We start from the raw sequence: 25,671 nt of genomic DNA, 5'->3' as shown, positions 1-25,671 counted from the left end.
TTAATAGCTCTGGGGAGGCAGCCTATTGGGTTTCCCCCACCTGACAATAAACATTTTCCATTAAAAAAAGTTAATAACTCATTGTAAATGTCCTAGAACAATACAGTAGGTTTAAATTAAAAAAGTTAAAATCTCAATATAAAAGAAATGATATAGTTGGAAGAACTTAATAATAGAAGAGTGAACAGTGATACAGGTTAACTGATTTATCTGTTTTACATAGAATCAAAATTGACAGAGTAAGTAGTGATTAAAGCACATTAGAAGTTGTTAAAATACTGTGATGGGGGTGAGCTTTGTGGCACAATGAGTTAAGCCACCCCTTGGGACACCTGCGTGTCTTATTGGAGTGCTTAGTTCAAGTCCTGGCTATTTGATACTTCCAGTCCACCTTCTGCTAATGTGCTTGGGAGGCATTGGATGATGGCCCAATTCCTTGGACTCCAGCCACTTATGTAGTAGACCTGGATAGAGTTCCTGGCTCCTGGCTTTGGCCCAGTCCAGTGCCAGCTGTTGCAGACATTTGAGGGAGTGAACCAGCTGGTGAGATATCCCTTCCCCTCCCTCCCACTCCCCCCACTCTTTATCATACTTTCAGGTAAATAAATACATCTTTAAAATAAAATATTGTGATATATTAAATGGGGGCAAGGGAAAGTTTGGCATGGTGAGAAATAGGATAAAACTAGGCAGTTTCCTTACTTTTAATAGCAGGCATTCAGTTGTATGGGACCTAGCTGTAGTGAGTATCTCCCAGGATAACCAGAGCATTTACCTCTGGGGAAGAAACTTTGGCTGGGAGGATAAGGGATGGAGGCTTTTACTTTCATTACGTGCTGTTTATTCACTTTTAACTCACATATGTTTAATTATCCCCAATGAATTTCTGATTCTTAACCTTAAAGTGTCTTGCAAATCATTTGTAGCCAGCTTTTTCTTTGTTGATGTATCCTGATGGGTCTTGAGACTGCTGAAAATACTAATGTGATGACGAGTCACATCTGCTGTGCAGGGGAGCGCGAGATGAAGGAGGTGACCATTTTTGTTCTTATGGGGGTAAGATGTCAACTCTGGGGACTAGCATATTTTTAAAAGATTTTATTTATTGGAAAGAGTGACACAGAGGGGAGAAACACAGAAAGAGATCTTTCATCTGCTGGTTCGCTCCCCAAATGGCTACAGTGGCGGGGGCTGGGCCAAGCCAAAGCCACGAGTCCAGAATTATATCCTGTTCTCCCAGTTGGGTGGCAAGGCCCAAGTGGTTGGACCATCATCTGGCTGCCTTCCCAGGTGCACCAGCAGGAAGCTGGGTGAGAAGTGGAACTACCAGGACTTCAACCTGCACTCCAGTATAGCATGCCAGTGTTGCAGCTGGCAGCCCGACCTGCTGCACCATACCACCAGTTCTGGGGTCCAGCGTAGTAATGACATTAGCGTGTAAATAAGATCAGGCACCCAGGCTGGTGACAGGGTCTAGAATCATTCCAGGTGAAGACTGGTAAAAGGAGCTGATGAAGACCATCTCGGGGGACCATCGTCACCAGCTCTAGATCTGTGTGGGAAGGAAGTGTATTCTGTGTGGGCAGACATGGGAGCAGTGGGTGGAAACCAGAGTACAGCATTATGAGGAGTCTCCAGCTACCATGCCTACATATGCGGTGGCGTCCTGCAGTTGTTCACACAGACCTTGAGCTTCTGAGACAAATTCTGAAGATAGTCTGAGACCTGGATTGCATTCTGGCTACAAATTCAGCCCCAGCTGGTGGCAGTTGAGGGCCTTGGGGGAGTGAATAAGTGGGTAGGAATGATTCTCTCTCTCTCTCTCTCTCTCTCTCTCTCTCTCTCTGCTTCTGAAATTTAAAAAAGCTTTTATGAAATAATCAGGGCTAGAATTCCAACTGCTCCAAAATTCCATGATTCTAATAGCTGTGTGTAGGAATTTCAAAATGTTTTGCAACCACATAAACATTATCTTTGAATTCCATTTTCCACAGACTTTTAAAAATTGCTCTTGTATGGTAATAATTGTTTTGCTCATCAAAATATGTTTAAGAGAACAGTCCAATTTTATAAAAAGTACTGTGGTGAAAATGTTTCCTCTAAGTGTAATTTTAATGGTCATTCTTTGAAGCTAAGTGTTCGCTAATGAGTTTCCTGAAACAACTTGTTCCATTAGTCCTTTTACTTCCTGTCTTTATGTAATACTCATTTTAAATGTTAGGCACAACATAGTATTTTGCATTAATTAGTATTATACTCAATTTGCAACATTATTAATTATAGAAAGCATTCTTCTTTTTAATGGCATTTTAGGTCACTGTTATGATTTTAATTCCTATATTTCTTTTGAAAGAACAGCTTCCTCAAATAGGACTTTAGATTTTAAGTTTTGTTCTTTTAGATCTGCATTTGGGGAGTGAACCAGCAGATGGAAGATCACTTTATCTTGGCTCTTTTTGTTACTCTGCCTTTCAAGTAGATGAAGAAACTTTTTAATACAATTTTATTTTATAAATAAATTTTAGTGGACATTTTCAAAGAATCAGAAATTCGTGAAGTGATTGTTTTTCTAACAAATGAACAGATGTTCCAAGAAAAATATCAGTTGGGGCTGAATTGAATAACCACTGTTCGTTTATCAGTGCAAGAAGTTTCAACAGATTTTTAGAGCCTTTTAAAAAATTAAAATCATTTAATAAATCAATCAAATTAGTGTTGGCTCCCTAATCATTGATGCTCCAAAAATAAATATGATTTGGTAAAGAAATGTTACTGCCGGCGCCGTGGCTCAATAGGCTAATCCTCCACCTTGCGGCGCCGGCACACCGGGTTCTAGTCCCGGTCAGGGCGCCGGATTCTGTCCCGGTTGCCCCTCTTCCAGGCCAGCTCTCTGCTATGGCCAGGGAGTGCAGTGGAGGATGGCCCAGGTGCTTGGGCCCTGCACCCCATGGGAGACCAGGAAAAGCACCTGGATCCTGGCTCCTGCCATCGGATCAGCGCGGTGCGCCGGCTGCAGCGGCGGCCATTGGAGGGTGAACCAACGGCAAAGGAAGACCTTTCTCTCTGTCTCTCTCTCTCACTGTCCACTCTGCCTGTCAAAAATAAAAAAATAAAATAAAAAAATAAAAAAAGAAATGTTACTATTGTTAGAAAAAAGCACTTAGCATTGTATGATTTTCTGTTGTACCATGGTCAACTCTATAAACTTCTCTGGGTTATGTGGTTGCACTTCATGAAAATAACTATATAAAATTTCACAACTTACTTGTTATTGTTTTCCTCAGTACTTAAGTTGAGCTACAGTTAGTCTGTGACTACTGAATTGTTTTACAAAATGTGTTTGTTTACAAAATGTTTGCATCATCTTTATTAGAACTCCTTTCATTTTTTTTGACAGGCAGAGTTAGAGAGAGAGAGAGAGAAGGGTCTTCCTTCTGTTGGTTCACCCCCCAATTGGCTGCTACGCTGCGCCGATCTGAAGCCAGGAGCCAGGTGCTTCTTCCTGGTCTCCCATGCGGGTGCAGGGCCCAAGGACTTGGGCCATCCTCCACTGCACTCCCGGGCCACAGCAGAGAGCGGGACTGGAAGAGGAACAACCGGGACAGAACCAGCGCCCCAACCGGGACTAGAACCTGGTGTGCCAGTGCCATAGGCGGAGGATTAGCCTAGTGAGCCGCGGCGCTGGCCCTGAACTCCTTTCATTTTCAACTGTGTAATAGTGAAAAACACTAAACTCTAAAACAAAAGATGGTATCAGCTGCTACCCTGGTATTCAGTGTGCATAATGACCCAACGAAATAATTTCACAGCTCTGTAAAAAGGGCTAATAGCTACTTTGTAGAGTTACTGTTATAAAAAGGTAATTTAATATTTGTGTCTAGCACATAGTAAGACCTGAAGGAAGATGATCATTTCTGGTGGTTTTTTTTTTTTTTTTGGACATATAGAAGATTTGCTTAATCCTTACTGGGAACCCTATCATTTGAGCAAAGCAGCAGTCAGTTAGCCATATGAAGGTACTTCAAAAAGTTAGTGGAAAAGGTAATTAAAAGTTCATTTGGGAAAAATTGAAATCCATGCATATGAGGGATCTTCAAAAGTTCATGGAAAAATGTATTATGAAAAACTGATGTATGGGTTTCAAAATTTTATACCAAAAATAAACAACTTTGTTTTTAAGATTATTTATTTATTTTAAAGGCAGAGTTACAGAGAGGCAAAGAGAGAGAAAGAGAGAAGGTATTCCATCTGGTGGTTCACTCCCTAAATGGCTGAAACAGCCAGAGTTAGGCCGATCCAAAGCCATGAGCTTCTTCCAAGCCTCCTCCTAAGGACTTGGGTCATCTTCTGCTGCTTTCTCAGGCAATAGCAGAGAGCTGGATTGGAAGTGGAGCAGCTGGGACTTGAACCAGTGCCCATATGGGATGCCGGCACTGCAGGTGGTGGCTTTACCTGCTATGCCACAGTGCTGGCCCCTAAACTTATCTTTTAATTCCATTTTTCCACAGCTTTTTAAAGTACTTTTTTTTAAAAAAAAATATTTATTTATTTGAAAGAGTTACACCAAAGAGGAGAGGCAGAGGTTTCCAACTAATGGTTCACTCCCCAATTGGCTGCAATAGCCAGAGCTGTGCTGATCCAAAGCCAGGAGCTCCTTCTGGGTCCCCCACACGGGTACAGGGGCCCAAGGACTTGGGCCATCTTCTACTGCTCTCCCAGGCCACAGCAGAGATCTGGGTCGGAAGTGGAGCAGCCGGGTCTTGAACAGCATCCCATATGGGATGCTGGTGCTTCAGGCCAGGGCGTTAACCCACTGCACCACAGCGCCAGCCCATAAAGTACTCATGTATAATTTAGCATGAGCCTGATGAAGACTGTTAACTACCAATTAATGTCCTTCAAATGCAGCAGACTATCATTTGGTAGAATTCTGTTCCTCAGTAGAGTGAAGGTTTCATCTCAGTTGCCTAGTATACCCTCATGTCTACAATAAGTATTACTCCTTGAGCCTTGTTAAAATGCTGATTCCTCCCTGAAGCTGTCTGCCTACCCTCAGGCTGCGCAGCCTTCCTCCTTGCCCCAGCCTGGCTTGTGACACTTAGCACTTATTAGCATTATTTATGTCTACATCTTATCTTCCCCATAGGCACTATACATACATAAAAGAGAGTATGTCTTTTCTTTGTAATGTCCTTACTATCCAGCTTATATGAGTCATGTATTAAGTAAGTTAAAAAAATAACATTAAAATTTTAAAAGAAATTATCCGAAGCCAGGTGCTTCCTCCTGGTCTCCCATGCAGGTGCAGGGCCCAAGCACTTGGGCCATCCTCCACTGCCTTCCCAGGCTACAGCATAGAGCTGTACTGGAAGAGGAGCAACTGGAACAGAATCTGGTGCCCCAACCGGGACTAGAACCTGGGGTGCCGGCACCGCAGGCGGAGGATTAGCCAAGTGAGCCACGGCACCGGCCAATAATTTCTTATTATTTTTTTAACCCAGTGTTCAAAAACATTTCAGTGTTTAATCTGTAAAAATCATTAGTGAGACGTTTACACATTTTTGTGCTAAATCTTCAAAATTTTGTATTTTATTCTTATAGCACAGCTCAGCCTGAACCAGACACAATTCAATTATTAGTAAACACTTAACTAATGACTGCTGTAATGGACAGCAGAGATCTAGTTTATTATAAGTGATTTGTAAAGAATATCCCAAGGCAAACTTTAAAAATAATTTTTTTTTTCCCAACAGGCTATCATGGCTGCAGGAGTCTTACCTCAAAACCAACAACCATATTCCATGTTGGTGAATAACAGTGGGTATGCTGCAAACATGGAAGGTAATATCTCTTTAATTATTTTTTTTTGGAACAGATTTTTATTTATTTGAAAGGAAGAGAGCTCTTCCATTCCCCAGTTTACTACCTAAATGTATGCCACAACCAGCTGTGGACCAGCTGAAAGCCAGGAGACAGAAACTCTAGCCAGGCCTCCCACATGAGTGACAGGGTCCCAATCCATTGGGCCATCTTCACGGCCTTTCAGGCACTTTAGAAGGAAGCTGGATTGGAAGTGGAGCCTCTGGGACTGCAGGCTTAGCTCACTTCACCGCAACACTGAACCTCTTCAACACACTTTCTATGCCTCTAAGAAAAGTGGTGTTTAATAAAAGTAACTCTGAAAGGACATAAAAGGAAAGGCTCTATACCTACTGGATCTCAAGTTGTGGGTATTATTTACAGGTTTTTGTTTCTTTCTGCCTTCCTGTTTTGACCTGTTAGAATTCCTTTTCAAATCTCTGAGAAAGTAGGGGGCATTTATCCTCACGGTCAAGATGCTCACATCCCCTATCAGAGTACGTGGGTTTGAGTCCCAGCTTTGGCTTCTGACTCCAGCTTCCTGCTAATGCAGACCCTGGCAGGCAGCGGCGATGGCTCAAGTGGTTGGGTTCCTGCCACCCAAGTGAGAAAGTGGGATTTAGTTCCCAGCTTTGGCTCTGGCTTCAGCCCAGCCCTGGCCTTTGCAGCTATTTGAGGAATGAGTCAGTAGGTGGGAGCTCTCTTGATCTCTGTCTCTCCCTCTCAGTTAAACACATTTTTTAAATTAAAAAAACCCTGAGTAATGATGCTGTCCTGTTAAGAGGAATTGTTCGCAATGCTGTTTGTCTCCTGCATTATTTTAGACTGAGATGAAGTATGTATTTCTGCCTCAAGCACCTATTTGTGAATCCAGCTTTTATTTCTTTCTCTTTAAATTACTTGCAGATGGCCGGCGCCGCGGCTCACTAGGCTAATCCTCCGCCTTGCGGCGCCGGCACACCGGGTTCTAGTCCTGGTCGGGGCGCTGGATTCTGTCCCGGTTGCCCCTCTTCCAGGCCAGCTCTCTGCTGTGGCCAGGGAGTGCAGTGGAGGATGGCCTAAGTGCTTGGGCCCTGCACCCCATGAGAGACCAGGATAAGTACCTGGCTCCTGCTATTGGATCAACGCGGTGCGCCGGCTGCGGCAGCCATGGCGGCCACTGGAGGGTGAACCAACGGCAAAGGAAGACCTTTCTCTCTGTCTCTCTCTCTCTCTCACTGTCCACTCTGCCTGTCAAAAAAAAAAAAAAAAATTACTTGCGGGTGCCACTTAGAAAGCACATTCAGAACCTCTGAAGCCCTACTTTTCCTGTCCTCAGGTGCCTTCCCACTGTTTTCATTTTTCTGTGGCATGGTAGGCAAGGAAGCACGCTTGGACTCCTGTTGCCGCACTTGCCCCTCTTTTCTGCTGCAGTCTGAGCAGGGAGCCACCTGATTCCACTTGAGCAGTGCTGGTCTTTCTGCCACCAGCAGCCGGCGGCCAGCATTGAGTAATTTTTCTTGGCAATACCCTTTGCAGTACCTTCTGAACGCTCAATCTGGGCTTTACCCAGGTTCACTTTTGTTTTACTGTATAGGGAACTTTGAAGAATTCCTTGCCTAAAGTATGGATCAGATCATAAAGGAAGAGTAAAGCATTAAGCGTCAAACTAGAGGTATTGGAGTTCAGCACTGGGAACCATCGGTTGTCAGTTGTGTTCTTGTTGGGCTCTGACCACCCCACCAGAGGGAGCTCTCTTTCTTCAAGAAATCCAGTGTTTCCCCATTGAGGAGCCTCATAGATTGTCCTTCATCTGTCTTTGCTGTGTCTGACTCTGAAAGTGCTAATACAGCTGATGACTACCATTTGTGTACATCTTTTGTGTGCCAGACTTACTCTATCTTGGTCTTCTGGTCTCAGAAAGAAATGCTGTCTAAAACAAATACAGTAATGATGTCAACTTGCTGCTTCCCTTGTAGAATAATGTACATTTTCCCCCTGAGTAACACTCCAGACTTTTTCCCTCTTGTACCTTCTGTTAGGATGTTCCTTCTTAGGTGGTGATTCTCAGCAGGACCCTGTTGGTATTTGGGGTGAGTAGCTCTTCCCTGAACTTCAGAGACCTCAGTACCAAAGATATTCCTGTCCCTGGCCCCACCCACTAAATTCAGCAGTGTCCCCAGGTACCAGTGACAACCAGAAATCCTTATACCTTTCCATATAACCCCAGGAAGGTTGTACCACTTCTTCCATTGTGATCCACTAGAAAAGCTGATTTTTTTTACCTTTCCAAAAATCTTAATTAAAATTTTTTCACAGTATAACTATAGCTGACTTTTAACTAGGGAACTTGGAAAAATAAAATTTACTTTGTATCTTACTTTCTTAAAATATATTTCATCTACAAAGATAGTCATTTATGCTTTATTAGGTTTGAGGCTAGACGGTAGTTTTTGTTTTTGTTTTGTTTTGTTTTTTTGAAGATTTTATTTATTTATTTGAAAGTCAGAGTTACACAGAGAGAAGAAAGGCAGAGAGAGAGGTCTTCCTTCTGTTGGTTCACTCCCCAACTGGCTGCAACGGCTGGCACTGCGCCGATCTGAAGCCAGGAGTCAGGTGCTTCCTCCTGGTCTCTTATGCAGTCGCAGGGTCCCAAGCACTTGGGCCATCCTCCACTGCCTTCCCAGGCCACAGCAGAGAGCGGGGCTGGAAGAGGAACAACCAGGACTAGAACCCAGCACACATATGGGATGCCAGCACCACAGGTGGAGGATTGACCAAGTGAGCCACGGCGTTGGCCCAAGACAGTGTTTTTTTAATGTTGGCTAATGGGGAAATGTAATTGGGGCAGAAAATAGGAAATTTATCAAGTTTTAGAATGAGACAGACATAGATTTAAATAATGGTTCTACTGCTTAAAAAACATTTTTCATAGGGCAATTTCAAATGTTACTGAAGTATACAGAGTAAAATAAAGATCCCTGTGTACATATCATTCCACTAAAATGTGCCATCAGTCTGCTTTAGCATCTCAGTCACTTGCTTCTCCACTCACTTCCCTACCATCCATATTTTGAAGCAAATTCAAGGCTTTGTGTCATTTTATTTGTTAAATGGTTACATAATCATTATAACAACTAAAATAATAATGAATGATTAATATCAAGTACCTGCACGGTGTTCAAATTGCTAATTATTTCGTAGTTATATATCATAGGCCTAGTTTATATATGGTGTATTTACACACACACACACAGAATACTTCAAAAAGTTCATGGACACATGGAATGAAAAGTTTTAGTGCAACAATTTTTTCATAATACATGTTTTCTGTTAACTTTTTGAAATACCCTTGTGTGTCTGAATTGGGATCCAAAAGAGGCCAGTATACTGTAAGTGGTTGCTGTATAGCGTAAATCTCTTAAACTTAGATTTCCCCCTCTCTTTTTTTCTTACACTTTATTTGTTGAAGAAATTAAGGTGTTTTTGCCCTGTACAGTTTGCCAGGATCTGTTTTACTGATTATATCCATGTGGCATTTCCTATAAATTGGTAGACAGATGTGGAGTCTAGTCAGACTGTTGGGTTTTTTTAATTAACAAAAATATTTTGTGGGTGGCGCCATATTATCCCATCAGGATGCCCCTGCTGTCTGGCTTTCTCGTTTTTGGGATGTGAACTTCTTGTTCTGAAATGATTTTTTGAACTTACAGAAAAATTAGAAGAAAAACACAGTGCACACACACACAAAAAACCTATAGGTCATTCAGCCAGAGACTCCCATTCAAGTTTTTTTGTTTTGTTTTTTTGACAGAGTGGGACAGTGAGAGAGCGAGACAGAGAGAAAGGTCTTCCTTTTCTTTTCTTTCTTTTTTTTTTTTTTTTGACAGGCAGAGTGGACAGTGAGAGAGAGACAGAGAGAAAGGTCTTCCTTTGCCGTTGGTTCACCCTCCAATGGCCGCCGCAGCTGGTGCGCTGTGGCCGGCGCACCGCGCTGATCCAATGGCAGGAGCCAGGAGCCAGGTGCTTTTTCCTGGTCTCCCATGGGGTGCAGGGCCCCAAGCACCTGGGCCATCCTCCACTGCACTCCCTGGCCATAGCAGAGAGCTGGCCTGGAAGAGGGGCAACCGGGACAGAATCCGGCGCCCCAACCGGGACTAGAACCCGGTGTGCCGGCGCCGCAAGGTGGAGGATTAGCCTAGTGAGCCGCGGCGCCGGCCTTTCCTTTTCCATTGGTTCACCTCCCAATGGCTGCTACGGCCGGTGCGCTGTGGCCGGCACACCACGCCGATCCGAAGCCAGGAGCCAGGTACCTCTTCTGGTGTCCCATGTGAGTGTAGGGCCCTAGGACCTGGGCCATCCTCCACTGCACTCCCAGACCACAGCAGAGAGCTGGACTGGAAGAGGAACAACTGGGACAGAACCGGCGCCCCAACCGGGACTAGAACCCAGGGTGCCGGCGCCACAGGTGGAGGATTAGCCTAGTGAGCCGCAGCGCCGGCCATCCCATTCAAGTTTTGACAGCTCTCTTAATAATATGCTTTATTAGCAAAGAATTCTCATAAAGATTTTTCAGTCTCTTTCAAGGACCTTGATTGGTCCTTTCTTGACCTTAATGACTGCCAGTTTTTAAGTTTACAGGCTAGTTATTTTGTAGCATGTTCCTCATTTTGGGTCTGTCTGCTGTTTCCTCATGATAAGACTGAGGTTATACATTTCTGGTAAAAATGTCACAGAAATGACCATGCTTTTCTGTCTGTATCACATCAGGTGACCCAAGATGTCATTTTGCCCCATCAGTGGAAACGTGAGGTTTGACCACTTCAGCAAAGTGTATCTGCCAAAAGTTATCCATTATAAATTATTATTTTTCTCTTCATAATTAATATTTTATGGAGATATGTTTTGAAGTTCTGTTGATATCCTGTTCCGCAGCCAACTTCCACCTAGTGATTTTATTTTTTATTTTTTAAAAAGATTTATTTATTTATTTGAAAGTCAGAGTTACACAGAGAGGAGAGGCAGAGAGAGAGAGAGAGGTCTTCCATCTGTTGGTTCACTCCCAGATGGCCGCATCGGCCGGAGCTGCACCGATCCAAAGCCAGGAGCTTCTTCCCAGTCTCCCACACAGGTGCAGGGGCCCAAGGACTTGGGCCATCTTCTACTGCTTTCCCAGGCCATAGCAGAGAGCTGGATTAAAAGTGGAGCAGCCAGACTCGAACTGGTGTCCATATGGGATGCTGGTACTGCAAATGGCGGCTTTACCTGCTGTGCCACAGTGCCGGCCCCCAGCCACCTAGTGATTTTAGCATCCATTGATGTTTCTTGCCCAAATTAATTATTACTATGATAGATAACTAAGTGGAAGTTTTCTAATTCCATCATTCCCTCTGCATTTATTAGTTGGCATCCTACTATACAGAAGTATTTTCTACTCATTTGTTCAATTATTTATTCCAGTGTGGACTCCTGTTTTATCCAGTGGAATGTAATTTTCCCACTGTCATTTATTTTGAAGCTTCCCATATTTGGCTAGTAAGAACCCCTTTAGGCTATTTGCAGTGTCCTCTTGCCCCATTCCTGCATTCTCCACTTTCTTGTACAGCCAAGTCTTCCACCTCATCTTGTTCTTTCCCTGCCCGACCCTGAAATCAGCGCTTTCTCCAAGGAGCTCTGATTGTTTTTAATGGGGGAACAAATGGTACTTAGGAACTAAGATTTGGGCATATTCAGTACTCCAGACTGTCATGTTCCAAGTCCTCTCAGGGAACAAATCTAGGAAATGAATATTATACATCTGTATTGATGTGATAGTCCAAAAGTTTTGGATTTCAGAGCATTTCAGATTTTGAATTTTCAGATTAGGGATACTCAGCCCGTGAATTCTATGCAAATATTCCAAAATCCAAAACAACTCTGAAGTTGGAAACACTTTTGATCTTAAACATTTCAGATGAGTATTCCCAGCTTGTTCATATGTATCTGTCCACTTTCACATGTGTATTTATTTCTCTGTCAGTTTACATCAAAGACCCTGAGTTTGGGGCCAGTGTTGTGGCCTAGCAGGTTAAGTTCTGCCTGCAGTGCTGGCATCCCATATGGGCACTGGTTCAAGTCCTGGCTACCCTAGTTCCAATCCAGCTCCCTGCTAAGACCTGGATGGAGTTCTAGGCTCCTGGCTTTGGCCTGGCCCAGCCCCAGCTATTGTACCCATTTGGGGAGTGAACCAGTGGATGGAAGAGCGATCTCTCTCTCTCTCTCTGTATCTCTGCCTTTCAAATAAATAAATAAACTTTAAAAGAAAAAGAAAACCCTGAGTTCATGTTCATATTTCCAATTCTAATCCAACATTATTTTACTATAATTCCAGATTTTCCCAGTCTTACATTTATAATCTCCAGGAATAAGAAATTTGGCTCTTACCATTCTTAGTATGTTTACCTATTTACCCAGTCCTCTTTTTCTTAACCAATCTTCCCCATGCTTCCCAGCCATCACTCAGCTCAGTGTTTTTCCCCATGGGGCCTGTACCCTGCGAGACAAACATCATGTACCCCTAGTTGCTTTCTCTTCCTTGGCCTTGACCTCCAGTAGGTGGCCTTGGCTCAGGCCTGCCTAGCAGCTTTTTTCTTTGATTATATTTACATTTTTAGTTAAAATGTTGAGATTATTATGCTTTCACAGGGAGTTGTAAGAAATAATACAGAGGGATCCTATTTATCTTTACCTGGTTTCTATCAAAAATAACAACCTGAAAAACTATATAATAATAGTAACATCGCAGCTAGAATATATTAACATTTTTATGGGCCAAATGCAGAACGGTTCTGTCAGCACAAGGTCCTTCCCATTTCCAAGCCCACCTGCAGCTGTGACTCTGGTCATAAATGTGTTCCCCGGATGTAATTTTGTCATTTCAAGAGAGTTGTGTAATGAAATTTTATAGTATGTAACCTTCTAGAGTTGGCTTCTTTCAGTCGGCATAGTTCCTTTCAGTTCTGTCCAGGTTGTGGTGCATATCAATGGTGTATTCCTTTCAGGTGCTGAGTGAAAGCATTCCATGGTCAAGGACATACCAGGGTATTGGCACTGTTATGAGTAAAGCTTCTCTGAACATTCATGTACAGTTAAGTTTTTATTACTGTGGGATAAATGCCTATCAGTGTATTTCCTAGATCATATGATAGTTACATGTTTAGTTCTATATGAAACTGCCAGACTTTTCCAGAGTGGTTTTGCCATTTTTCATTACTACCAGCAGCATATGAGTGATCAAGTTTGTCTGCATCCTCACCACCATTAGTATTGTCATTATGTATTTTTAGCCTTTCTAGCAAGTGTGTAATGGTATCTCTTTGTGGTTGTAATAGGCATTTCTCTAATGGCTAATGATGATAGTCAGCTTTTCATTTGCTTATTTGCCTTGAAAGTGTCTCTATATTCTCTTTTTATATGTGTCTGCATATCTCTTTTCCACTCTGGTTGGTTGGACTTTTTTTTTTTTAAGCAGTTCTTTATATTTCTTTATATAGTCTGTATGTTAGTTTTTTCTCCGATGTGAGGTTTACAGATATATCCTCTTAGCCTGTAGCTTTCCTTTCTATACTCTTCATGACCTTTTTTGAGAAAGTTTTTAATTGTCTTCAGGCTCAATTTTCCTTTTATAGATTATACTTTTAGTGTCAAGTCTTAAGAACTTCACATGTACCAATGTCTGGAAGTTCTGTGGGGACTTTTGTAGTTTCTCTGTTCCCTTTCATTGATCTGTATATGTCTGTCCCTCCACCAATACCCCCAATGTGATTACTGTAGGTATGGAATAGGCCTTAGTATCAGAGTGATTCTTACCACTTAATTATTTTTCAAGATTATTTTAGCTAGGACCTAAGGCTTTCCATATAAATCTTAGAATAAGCTTAACTATATCCACAAGCAACCTTGCTGGGGTTTTTGATAAGAATTAAACCTGGAGTGGGTGTTTGGCACAATAGTTAAGATGCGCTTGGGATGCCCACATCCCATACTGGAGTCCCTGGGTTCAGATTCTTGTTCCTTAATTCTGATCCAGCTCCCTCCTGATGTGCACTCTGAGAGGCAGCAGATGATGGCCTGAGTACTTGGGTCCCTGCTATGCATGTGGGAGACCTAGGTTAAGTTCTGGGCTCTTGGCTTCAGCCTAACCCAACCCTGGCTATTGTGGGCATCTGGGGAGTAACCAGAGAATAGAAGTTCTTTCTTGTCTATCTTTGTGTATCTCTTTGCTTTTCAAGTAAAATTAAAATAAATAAATTTAAAATTTTCAAATCTATGATCATGACAGCTCTTCATTTCTATTTTTAAAATTTATTTATTTATTTATTTGAAAGGCAGAGTTACAGAGGGAAGGAGAGACAGAGAGAGACCATTATTTGCTGGTTTACTTCCCAAATGGCTGCCCCAGCCATGGCTGATCCAGTCTGAAGCCAGGAGCCAGGAACATCCTCTGGGTCTCCCACATGGGTGGCAGGGGCTCAAGCCCTTGGGTCGTTTTCCACTGCTTTCTGAGGCACATTAGCAGGGAGCTGGATCAGAAGCAGAGCAGGTGGGACTTGAACCAGTGCTCTGATATGGGATGCCAGTGTTCCAGGTGGCAGCTTAGCCTGCTGCACCACAATGCTGGCTCCTTTTATTTTTATAGGACTATTCAGATTATGCCATTCATCTTGGTTGAGTCTTGGTTCAAGGAATTTGTCCATTTCTTCTAACTTGTCAAACTTACAAGCATAAAATTGTTCAAACTTTAAATAATACTTTTTAAAATTTATTTATTTTATTGTGACAGGCAGAGTGGACAGTGAGAGAGAGATACAGAGAGAAAGGTCTTCCTTTGCTGTTGGTTCACCCTCCAGTGGCCGCCACGGCTGGCGCACTGTGCCCATCCGAAGCCGGGAGCCAAGTGCTTTTCCTGGTCTCCCATGTGGGTGCAGGGCCCAAGTACTTGGGCCATCCTCCACTGCACTCCCGGGCCACAGCAGAGAGCTGGACTGGAAGAGGAGCAACTGGGACAGAATCTGGTGCCCTGACCGGGACTAGAACCGGGGTGCCGGCGCCGCAAGGCAGAGGATTAGCCTATTGAGCCACGGCGCCGGCCTCAAACTTTAAATAATACTTTAATAATAAAGTAGTGATACTCCCTGTTTCATCTCTGATATTGGTGATTTGTCTTTTTTAAAGTTTTTGCCAGTATTGTTAGAAGTTAGTTTTATTGTTACTTTTCATAGAGCCAGTTTTTTATTTAACTGACCTTTACTGTAATTTTTCTGTTTTTAATTTTACTGATTTGTGTTCTTATTTTTATCCTTCCAGAGCTTATTCTTATTTTTTATTTTCTCATTATTTTCCTAGTTTACTTAGGTTGAAACTTACATTACTGGCATAAGGCATTTTCTTTTCTCTAACATAGCATGAAGTGGTATACATTTCATTCACATGTCTGCTTTTCCGTGTATTTTATGTATGTTTTATTTTGATTCACTTCTATGGATTTCATAATTTTCTTTGAGACTTCTTCAATTCATGAATTATTTATAAGTTTGATGTTTAATTTTCAAGTCTTTGGAAGTCTTTCCTGTTCTCTTTCTGCTACTGATTTCTGGTTTGATTCCATTATGACTGAAGAGCTTTCTCGTTCCAATTCTTCTAGAAACAGTGCCAAAACATTATATTTAAGATTCTTATTATGTAATTTCAACATTTGATTTCTATTTTAATGACTGTTGATTGTTTTTTCTCATTGAAATTGTAATTTTATTAGTTTTTGGTGAAACACATGATTTTCTCTGTATTCTCTACATTTTTAGATTCTGTTTTTTCTTATTTAGCAGATGTTGCAGTGTAGCTGGAGAACCAGGTGAGTGTGTATGCTCACCTTCCCCCTCAGCCTTACTGACGGCATCCAGCAAAAGTGGGTGCTTATTCTGCCTCATTGCATATGGGCAGGATGGAATGTCAGCTCTTCCCCCAGCTCTGTTGACTGTCATGGTGAAAGTGGGGCGTTGCTGTACACTGTCATGAGCCGTTGAGTGGGAGTGTAAGGTCAGCTCCCTGAGAAGGAAAATGATCTGGGCCCAGTGACACCTGGGAAGGGGAGGTAGAGGTTGACTCATACCTCCTTGTTGTTGCAAGGTACGGCTGAACCTCATTTCCCTGCTGGGCTCTGCCCACCTCAGGGGAAGAGCAGGTGGGAAGCATAATGCCAGCTGTTCTTCCTGCCACCTCCTTCCTCATGGGCTCTGGTAACACCAGTCCATGGCTGGGGGCATGTGGCTTTTTGTGTTTCATTGAGGGCAAGTAGGTGTCGGGGCCAACACCTCTGGGCTCCTCTGATACTGAGGACATCTGGGGGAGATGAGAGTCTGCTAGCCCTGCCTCACATGCTGCCTTGTTCAGCCTCATTGCTGCCAGCTGGATATGGAGGTGTCTGCCCCCACCCTGTCTCACTGAGACCAAAGCATGGGGGAGTAGAGTGCCTGCTAGCCACGACCTGCCCTGCCTTGTTCACTCTTTCGTTATTTGAAAAGCAGGGTTACACAGAGCACCAGGACAACTCGAACTGGCCCTCGTCAGATGCTGGCACTCGTATCACTTGGTGGCTTAATCAGCAGTGCCACAGCGCAGGCCCTGGTTCAATCTTCTTGATGCTAGGTAGAGATGGAGGTTCTGGTCCCCTCTGATGTAGGAGAAGGCAGTGTTGATAGCCATATTAAGACCTATGACTGCCAGGAGAATGTGGAGGCTTAGGTCACAGCTGGGCCCCATGACACTCTCCTGGCATGGGAGTTGCAGCACTGCTCACTTCCACCTCGGGAAATGGGCAGCCATCCTCTGCTCTGCCCACCGACACCACCCTCTGCAGGAATCAGCCCGCCTGCTTCTTCCAGATGGGGAGGAATTGACTCCTGATCAGCCCCACCGGTGCTGTGCAGGGGGGGAATCAGGACACCATAGGCTACTTCTAGGCAGAGATGGGAAGGTTAGCTCCCTGCCTTTACCTCTGGCACCATCTGATGAGAGTAGAATCCACTTTCTCTTCTGCAGAGTAGAAGCATTTGGGAGATCGGTTCTGTTCAAACCCCCTGAAACCATGGGTGGAAAAGATATGACATTTGCATTGGTACTTGACTGCAGCAGCGTGGGTATTGCCAAAATTATTTTACGTTATTAGGTCATAATCACCTTTTTCCCCAGACCTTTGGCTAGGGGAGAAGGCTTTTCTTGTAGCTTGCTCTGGGTTGAATCTTCTGTAGCACCCTACTTGGGGTATACGGAAGGCTGTCAGGAATCCCAGGGAGCTCACAACCTCATTGTTCTTCCAGTCCTGAGGTCTCCAGACCAGCAGTGGTGAACCTTTTTTCTCTCAACTGCCATGTGGATATTTATAACATCATTTGCAGGCCATACAGAATTACCAAGTTAAATATTAGCCTGCCATTGGATTTATTGAATTTTGACTCCCGCCTGCTGTTACTTTGGCAGGGCGGGACCAAATGATTTGCATGCCTTATACTTCCCACAGGCCAGATGTTCCCCATCCCTGCTCTAGATGCTGGCCCCTTGAAAGTCCTCCTGTGTTTGTCTGTTCTGTTGTGTTCAGAGTATTTTAGTTGTAAGAAGTTAAAGCTGGGGTCAATGCAGGGGCATAGCAGGTAAAGCTGCCACCTGCAGTTTTGGTGTCCCATATAGCCACTGATTCAAGCCACAGCTGCTCCACTTCTGATCCAGCTCTCTGCTATGGCCTGGGAAAGCCCAAGTCCTTTAGCCCCTACACCCATGTGGGAGACCCAGAAGAAGCTCCAAGCTCCTGGCTTCAGGTTGTCCCAGCTCCAGCTGATGTGGCCATTTGGGGAGTGAACCAGCAGATGGAAGATCAGTTTCTCTGTCTCTGCCTCTTTGTAACTCTGTTTTTCAAATAAATAAAAACAAATCTTTTTTTTTTTTTTAAAGAAGTTAAACCTGGGAGGAACAGAGGGCTACTTTGTCTTGACTGAATGAGAAATATATCCAGTGGTTTTTTGATGTATTTATTAAGGAAAAGAGAACAGGAAAGAAAGGAGGGAAAATTTCATTTCATTACTTGGTGGTATAATTCATTTTGATTTGCCACTTAGAGGTTACAACCCACTGTCTTTAAATATGTTTATAGAGTTATAGAAGCAACTCCACAGTTTATTTTTTGAGAGTTATTTATTTATTTGAAAGTCCGAGTTACAGAGAGTGGGAGAGAGATCTTCCATCCACTGGTTCACTCCCACAAATGCCCTCAGCAGCCTGTGGCTAGACTAGCCTGAAGCCAGAAGTCAAGAACTCTTTCCAGGTTTTCTGTATGGGTGTCTGGGAATCAACTACTTGAGCCGTCACCTACTGCCCCGCAGGATGCATATTAGCAGGAAACTAAGGAGCAAGGGAGCCAGAACACAAACACAGGCACTCTGGTGTGGGTGTCCCAAGCAGCATTTCAGCCACTGTGCCAGATGACTGCCTCCATAATCAATTTTAGAACACAGTTACCACCCCAGAAAGCCCCTGTGTGTCCTCCCCCTCCCCATTAGCCCTAAGAACCTGTAGTCTGCTTTGTCTCTGTAAAGATTTCCTTTATCTAGACATTCCATATAAATTGAGTCATGCAGTAGGTGCTTTTTTGTGTCTAGCTTCTTTGCTTAGCATAATCTTTTTTTGAGATTTTTTTATGTATTTGAAAGGCATGCTGGGACCAGTATTGTGGCATAGTTGGTAAAGCCACTGCCTACAATGCTGGCATCCCATATGGGCACCAGTTCCAGACTTGTCTGCTCCACTTCCAATCCAGCTCCCTGCTAATGTGCCTAGGAAAGCAGTGGAAAATGGCTCAAGTGCTTGGGCTCCTGCACCCACGTGGGAGACCTGGGGGAAGCTCCTGGCCCCTGGCTTTGGCCTGGCCCTATCTTTGCCATTGTGGCCATTTGGGGAGTGAACCAGCAGATGGAAGACATCTCCCTCCCTCTTTCCCTCTCTCTATAACTCTGCCTTTTTTTAAAGAGAGATATATTTATTTATTTGCAAGTCAGAATTAAGCAGAGAGAGGAAGAGACAGAGACAGACAGAGAGAGAATCTTCCATTCACTGGTTCACTCCCCAAATGGCCACAACAGCCTGGAGCTGGTCTAGGCCAAAGCTAAGAGCCTGGAACTCCATCTGGGTCTCCCATATGGGTGACAGAGGCCCAGGTACTTGAGCTATCTTCAGCTGCTTTCCCAGGTACATTATCAGGAAGCTGGGTCAGAAGTGGAGCAGCTGGCACTTGGACCTGTGCTCCTATGGGATGCCAGCATTACAGGTGGAGGCTTAACCCACTGTGCCACAACACTGGACCTAGTATAATCTTTTCAAGGTTCACTCATGTTGTATAATGTGGCAGTACTTTTTATGGTAGAACTTTTACATTATATGGATAGTCCACATTTTCAATACATTTATCAATTGATAGATATTTGGGTTGTTTCCACTTTTTGGTTCTTATGAATAGTGTTGCTTTGAACATTTGTATCCAAGTTTTTGTGTGGATATACGTTGAATATTTCTTGGTTAGTTACCTGGGAGTAGAACATTGGGTGGTATGGCAACTCTTTGTTTAATCCTTTGAGGCTTCTCCAAAGTAGCTGCACAAGTTTACATTCCTAGCAGTAGTGTGTGAGGCCAACACTTGGTATTATCTGACTCTTTGACTGTAACCATCTAATAGATATTAAGTGGTATTTTTTTTTAAGATTTATTTATTTGAAGTCAGAAGTAGAGAGAGTCAGAGGTAGAGAGAGAAAGAAAGAGAGAGGTCTTCCATCTGCTGGTTTACTCCCCAGATGGCCACAATGGCTGGACTGATCTGAAGCCAGGAGCCTGGAGCTTCTTCTGGGTCTCCCTTGCAGGTACAGGGACCCAAGGACTTGGGACAACTTCTACTGCTTTCCCAGGTTATAGCAGAGACCTGGATCAGAAGTGGAGCAGCTGGGACTTGAACCAGTGCCCATATAGGGTGCCGGCATTGCAGGCAGCGGCTTTACCCGCTGTGCCACAGCACTGGTCCCTATGTGGTCTTTTTTTGTTTGTTTGTTTTGTTTTGTTTTGTTTTGACAGAGTGGACAGTGAGAGAGAGAGAGAGAGAAAGGTCTTCCTTTGCCGTTGGTTCACCCTCCAATGGCCGGGCCGGCGCTGCAGCCGGCACACCGCGCTGATCCGATGGCAGGAGCCAGGTGCCTCTCCTGGTCTCCCATGGGGTGCAGGGCCCAAGCACTTGGGCCATCCTCCACTGCACTCCCTGGCCACAGCAGAGAGCTGGCCTGGAAGAGGGGCAACCGGGACAGAATCCGGTGCCCCGACCGGGACTAGAACCCGGTGTGCCAGCGCCGCAAGGTGGAGGATTAGCCTATTGAGCTGCGGCGCCGACCCCTATGTGGTTTTAATATGCTTTTCTCTAATAACTAGTGATGTTGAGCATCATTTCATGTGTTTATAGATCATTTTTATATCTGTTTTTGGAGAAATGCTCATTCAAATAACTTGCCCATTTTAAAATTATTGAGTTATAATCTATATACCACAAAACTCATCTTTTCAAAGTAGTCAGTGGCTTTTAGTGGTGTACACACAACTGTGTAATCATCACTGCTATCTAAATCTAGAACATTTTTATCAGACAAAAAGAAGTCCTGTACCAATTAGCAGCCAATTCCCCTTCCACCCTCTGCCTAGTCCCTAGCAATCACTGGTCTACTTTCTGTACCTCTGAATTGGCCTATTCGGACATTTAATATAATAGAATAATACTGTGTGGGGCCTTGTGTCAACTTTGCCTTACATAGCATAGTGTTATAATGTTTTCAGGGTTCATCCGTGTTTACTTATTTAATGATCTATTTATTTGAAAGGCAAAATGACACTCAGAGAGAGAGAGAGATCTATCTGCTGGTTCACTCCCCAAATGTCCACAAAGGCTGAGGCTGGTCCCGGCCAAGGCCAGGAGCCTGGGTCTCCAACATGGGCGGTAGGGGCCTAAGTATTGGGCCATCTCCCACTGGTTTCTTAGATGCTTTAAGCATGGAACTAGATCTGAAGCAGAGAAGCTGGGACTCAAACTGGCTCTCACATGGGATGCTGGCATGGCAAATGATGGCTTAACCTGTGCACCACAGCACCGGCTCCAAGGCTCATCCATGTTTTAGCACGTATCAATACTTCATCTGTTTTATTGCTGAATAATATTCCATTGTATGGCTACAACACATTTGGTTCATCTTTTTGGATTGGTGTACACTTGAATTGTCTCTGCTTTTGGATATTATGAACAATATGGTTGTGAACATTCACATACTTTTTTTTAAAGATTTAATTATTGGGGCTGGCACTGTGGCATAGTGGGTAAAGCTGCTGCCTGCAGTGCCAGCATCCCACATGGCTGCCGGTTCTAGTCCCAGCTGCTCCATTTCCAATCCAGATCTCTGCTATGGCCTGGGAAAGCAGTGGAAGATGGCCCAAGTCCTTGTGCCCCTGCCCCCACATGGGAGACTCAGAAGAAGCTTCTGGCTTCTGGCTTCCAGTTGGCCCAGCTCTGGCCATCAAGGCCATTTGGAGAGTGAACCAGCAGATGGAAGACTTTCTCTCTCTCTCTCTCTCTCTGCCTCTGTGTAACTCTGATTTTCAAATAAATACATTTTTTAAATATTTAAAAGTTTAATTTATTTACTTGAAAGAGTTATAGAGAGGGAGAGAGACAGAGACAGAGAGAGATATCTTCCATCTGCTAGTCCCACCCCCCCCCCAATGGCTGAAACAGCCAATGCTGAGCCAAGTTGAAAACAGGAACCAGGAATTTCATCTGGGTCTCCCACATGTGTAGCCGGGCCCAAACACTCGAGCATGTTTCAGCTGCTTTTCCCAGCCCATTAGCAGAGAGCTGGATTGGAAGTGGAGCAGCTGGGCTCCAATTGCTGACCATATGGAATACAGGCGTCACAGGTTGCGGCTTTACCCACTGCACCACAGCGCCAGCCTCCGTTGGTGTATTTTTAATTGCTCTTGGGCATACACTTAGGAGTGCAGTTGCTAGGTCATGTGGTAATTCTATGTGTAACATTTTAAGAAACTGCCAGCATCCCATGTGGCTGCCGGTTCTAGTCCCAACTGCTCCATTTCCAATCCAGATCTCTGCTATGGCCTGGGAAAGCAGCTGAAGATGGCCCAAGTCCTTGGGCCCCTGCCCCCACGTGGGAGACCCAGAAGAAGCTTCTGGCTTTGATTTTTCATTTCCCTAATTACCAGTGATATTGAGTATCTCTTCATGTATCTGATGGTCATTTGTACATCTTCTTGAAAAATAAATTTATTCAAATATTCACCCTTTTTATTTATTTATTTATTTTTAAAGGTTTATTTTATTTATTTGAAATACTGAGTTAGAGAGAGAGGTAAAGACACAGAGAGAGGTCTTCTTTCTGCTGGTTCAGTCCCCAGATGGCCACAATGGCCAGAGCTGCACCAATCCAAAGCCAGGAGCCAGGGGCTTCTTCTGAGTCTCCCACGTGGGTGCAGGGACCCAAGGACTTGGGCCATCTTCTACTGCTTTTCCAGGTCATAGCAGAGAGCTGGATCAGAAGAGGAGCAGCCAGGACTAGAACCGGCGCCCATATGGAATGCTGGCGCTTCGGTCCAGGGCTTTAACCCACTGCGCCACAGCGCCGGCCCTTACCCTTTTTTAAATTGGACTATTTTTTTGTTGTTGTTTTAGGAGTTTTCTATATACTCTAAATGTAAATTTATTATATTAATATGCTTATTGCTATTCCTGGTTTTCTAAATTTGTTCTTGTAAATTTGAGTCATTTGTGTTTCTTCCTTAATCTGGTATGACTACATTCTCATGTACCTCTTTTGTACTTACTGTCATATAGATGATATTTTACATGTCATAGGCCCAGTAGTACAATGACATGCATATTGTTCTGTACAGTCTTTTAAAAATAACATTAAGGGGCCAGCACTGTGGCATAGTGGGTAAAGCCGCCTCCTATAGTGCGAGCATCCCATGTGGGTGCTGGTTTGAGTCCCGGCTGCTCCACTTATGATCCAGGTCTCTGCTATGGCCTGGGAAAGCAGTAGAAGATCACCCAAGTACGTGGGCCGCTGTACCTGTGTGGGAGACCCAGGAGAAGCTTCTGGCTCCTGGCTTCAGATGGGCGCGGCTCCAGCCATTGTGGCCATCTGGGGATGGAAGACCAACGGATGGAAGACCTCTTTCTCTCTCCCTGCCTCTGCCTCTCTGTAACTCTGCCTTCAAATAAATAAATAAATCTCTAAAGAAAAAAAATTAAAAAAGAATACACAGCTGGCGCCATGGCTCACTAGGCTAATCCTCTGCCTGCGGCACCGGCACCCCGGGTTCTAGTCCCGGTTGGGGTGCCGGATTCTTTCCTGGTTGCTCCTCTTCCAGGCCAGCTCTCTGCTGTGGCCCGGGAAGGCAGTGGTGGATGGCCCAAGTCCTTGGGCCCTGTACCGGCATGGGAGACCAGGAGGAAGCACATGGCTCCTGGCTTCAGATCGGCACAGCGTTCTGGCCGTATCAGCCATTTGAGGGGTAAACCAACAGAAGGAAGACCTTTCTCTCTCTGTATCTCTCTCACTGTCTAACTCTGCTGTCAAAAAAAAAAAAAAAAAAGAAAAAAGAATACACATTTATACTGTTTTATATAATTACTACATTTTATATTTTATATTATACCACTAGTGATGTGATCTACCATTTTTTTTTCCTCTTATGAATTCACATTATCATCTTGGGAAACTTGCTTTCAACCTGAAAGACTGCCTTTAGTGTTTCTTATAAAGTGGACCTACTAGCAATGAATTCCTTTTTTTTTTTTAATCTGGAAATGCCTTTAATTCTCCTTAATTTTTGAAAGATAATCTTGCTGAATTTAGGATTCTTGATTGACAGCGTCTATTTTAAGCAATTTGAATATGTCATCTCTCTCTGCTTTTTGGTCTGTGGTGTTCTGAGGAAAAATCTGTTAATCTTATTGAGGTTCCCTTGTACATGAGGAGTCATTTTTCTCTTTGGGAGTTTTTTTTTTACTATGTGTATCATGGTTTGGGTTTCTTTTTTGTTTATCCTACTTGGAGTTTAAGTCTGTAGATATGTAGATTTATATTTCTCATTTGGGAAGCTTTAAGCCATTTATTCTCCTAATAGTTTTCTACCCCTTCTTTTACTCTCTTGGTACATTCATTATGTGTATGTTGGTCCACTTAGTGGTGTGACACATGTATATCTCTGAGACAGTGTTCAATTTTCATCATTCTTTATTCTCTCTGTGCATGAGTATGTTGTGGGGAGCAATCCGGACTATACTGAGTTACTGGAATTAAGACTTATTCTATGCATCTGCTCTCCCACAATATGGTGCTGGGAGAGAAGTAAACAGCTTCCGCACAGCTGCCTCCAGTTCAACCAATAAACTGTAGGACTTGCTCCTGATTGGAGAGCAGCGTACTCGGCGTGTGGGCAGCCGAGTTAGGATTGGCGGAGGAGGACTATAAAGGAGGAGAGAGACGGCATGCACCAGGAACATCTATGGGGAACATCTAAGGGGAATATCTGAGGGAACACCTGTGCAGCCCCCAAGAAAGCCGGCCTGCGGTGTGCCGCTCCCCTGCGGAAGTGGGGAATGTGGCCAGGGGGAACTGCCCTTCCACGGAGGTGGAAGGGATAGTAGCCAACCCGGGAAGAACCAGCAGCAAACCCGGGGAGGGCCGAGCAGATGAAAGAACAGCGCAGGGTCCTGTGTCGTTCCTCCACGAAGAGGGGGAGCGACATAATGGTGCCGTGACTCGGATAGGAAACTTAGGACGGAAAGGAAACTTAGGAGGGAAGAAACGGGAAGAACTGGGAAAATACCGGAGAGAGAGACTAGCAAACAGCCTAGGGAAAAGCCGGACGAAAGAGGTGCCGGAGGAAGCTGTTGAAAGCCTAGGCATAGACTCAGATACAGACTACGGACTACGGGGGGAAGCTGGGAGAAATCTAAGGTCGAAAGCGAAAGTGAAACCTAGAACAAACAGGCTCGGATGCGGACTGTGGGGAGAGGCCAGGAGAAATGAGGGAGGAGTATTGTTGGAGGAAAGTTTGGGGAAACATACCGGGTAGAGAAAAATGTTAGGGAAATTGAAGCCGCGGGGGGCAGGCCAAGGCGGAAACGAAAGCCACTTTGGGATTCTCAAGTTAGCCTGGGAATAAGGGGCGAAAAGTTGAAACCAGAAGCTGAAACGTAAGCCTGGTTGGGATCCGTCTGATTAGCCCGGGGAGCAAAGGACGGGAAGCCAAACCGTGGGGCGGAGACGTATGCTGGGTTGAATTCGCCAGGCTAGCCCGGGGAACTTGGATTGAATGCTAGTGGTGGAGACGCAAGCTACGCTGTGTGACTCGCGGAAGCCGCCGCGTGCAGAGAGAGCACGGGGCGTGAATAGATAGGGAACGGGGCTGGCGCGAGGCCGTGGTTCAGACGCGAAAGGGTTAAGTGCGAGACCGCGGAGTGTGCGCGCAAAGCCGAGCCGCGCAGATGAGAGAGACGCAGGCTGAAGCAGGTCAGCCGGAAAGCCACCGAGAAATAGCCTCGGGGTGGAGCCTGCCGGCAGGGCGAGGCGCCGGGAAGCCGCAGGGATAAGAGAAACAGAAGTTTAGAAGTAAAAGAGAAATAGGAATGTTGGCAGACAGAAGTAAAATGGGAGAGATAGGAATGCCCGGAGATAGAGAAATAGAGAAATAGAAAGGCCT

The 25,671-nt window shown here is 44.3% G+C and overlaps 1 protein-coding gene across 4 annotated transcripts in view; it reads left to right on the top strand.

Annotated features, from left to right (window-relative positions):
- Window positions 1–25,671, top strand: part of PTPDC1 (protein tyrosine phosphatase domain containing 1) — a 98,419-nt gene that overhangs the window by 30,668 nt on the left and 42,080 nt on the right. For 2 of the 4 annotated variants that reach the window (XM_051859286.2, XM_051859324.2), the window contains exons 3-4: window positions 927–1,032; window positions 5,754–5,841. In XM_051859286.2, coding sequence (XP_051715246.2) covers window positions 955–1,032; window positions 5,754–5,841 — 166 coding nt within the window. In that variant the 5' untranslated portion in view covers window positions 927–954. The remainder of the gene's footprint in view (window positions 1–926; window positions 1,033–5,753; window positions 5,842–25,671) is intronic. The other 2 variants (XM_008257292.4, XM_051859314.2) reach the window with 1 other exon arrangement.

Source organism: Oryctolagus cuniculus, chromosome 1 (genome assembly GCF_964237555.1).
Source record: "Oryctolagus cuniculus chromosome 1, mOryCun1.1, whole genome shotgun sequence".
NCBI classification, from domain to species: domain Eukaryota; kingdom Metazoa; phylum Chordata; class Mammalia; order Lagomorpha; family Leporidae; genus Oryctolagus; species Oryctolagus cuniculus.
This window is presented reverse-complemented; position numbering and strand designations above follow the sequence as displayed.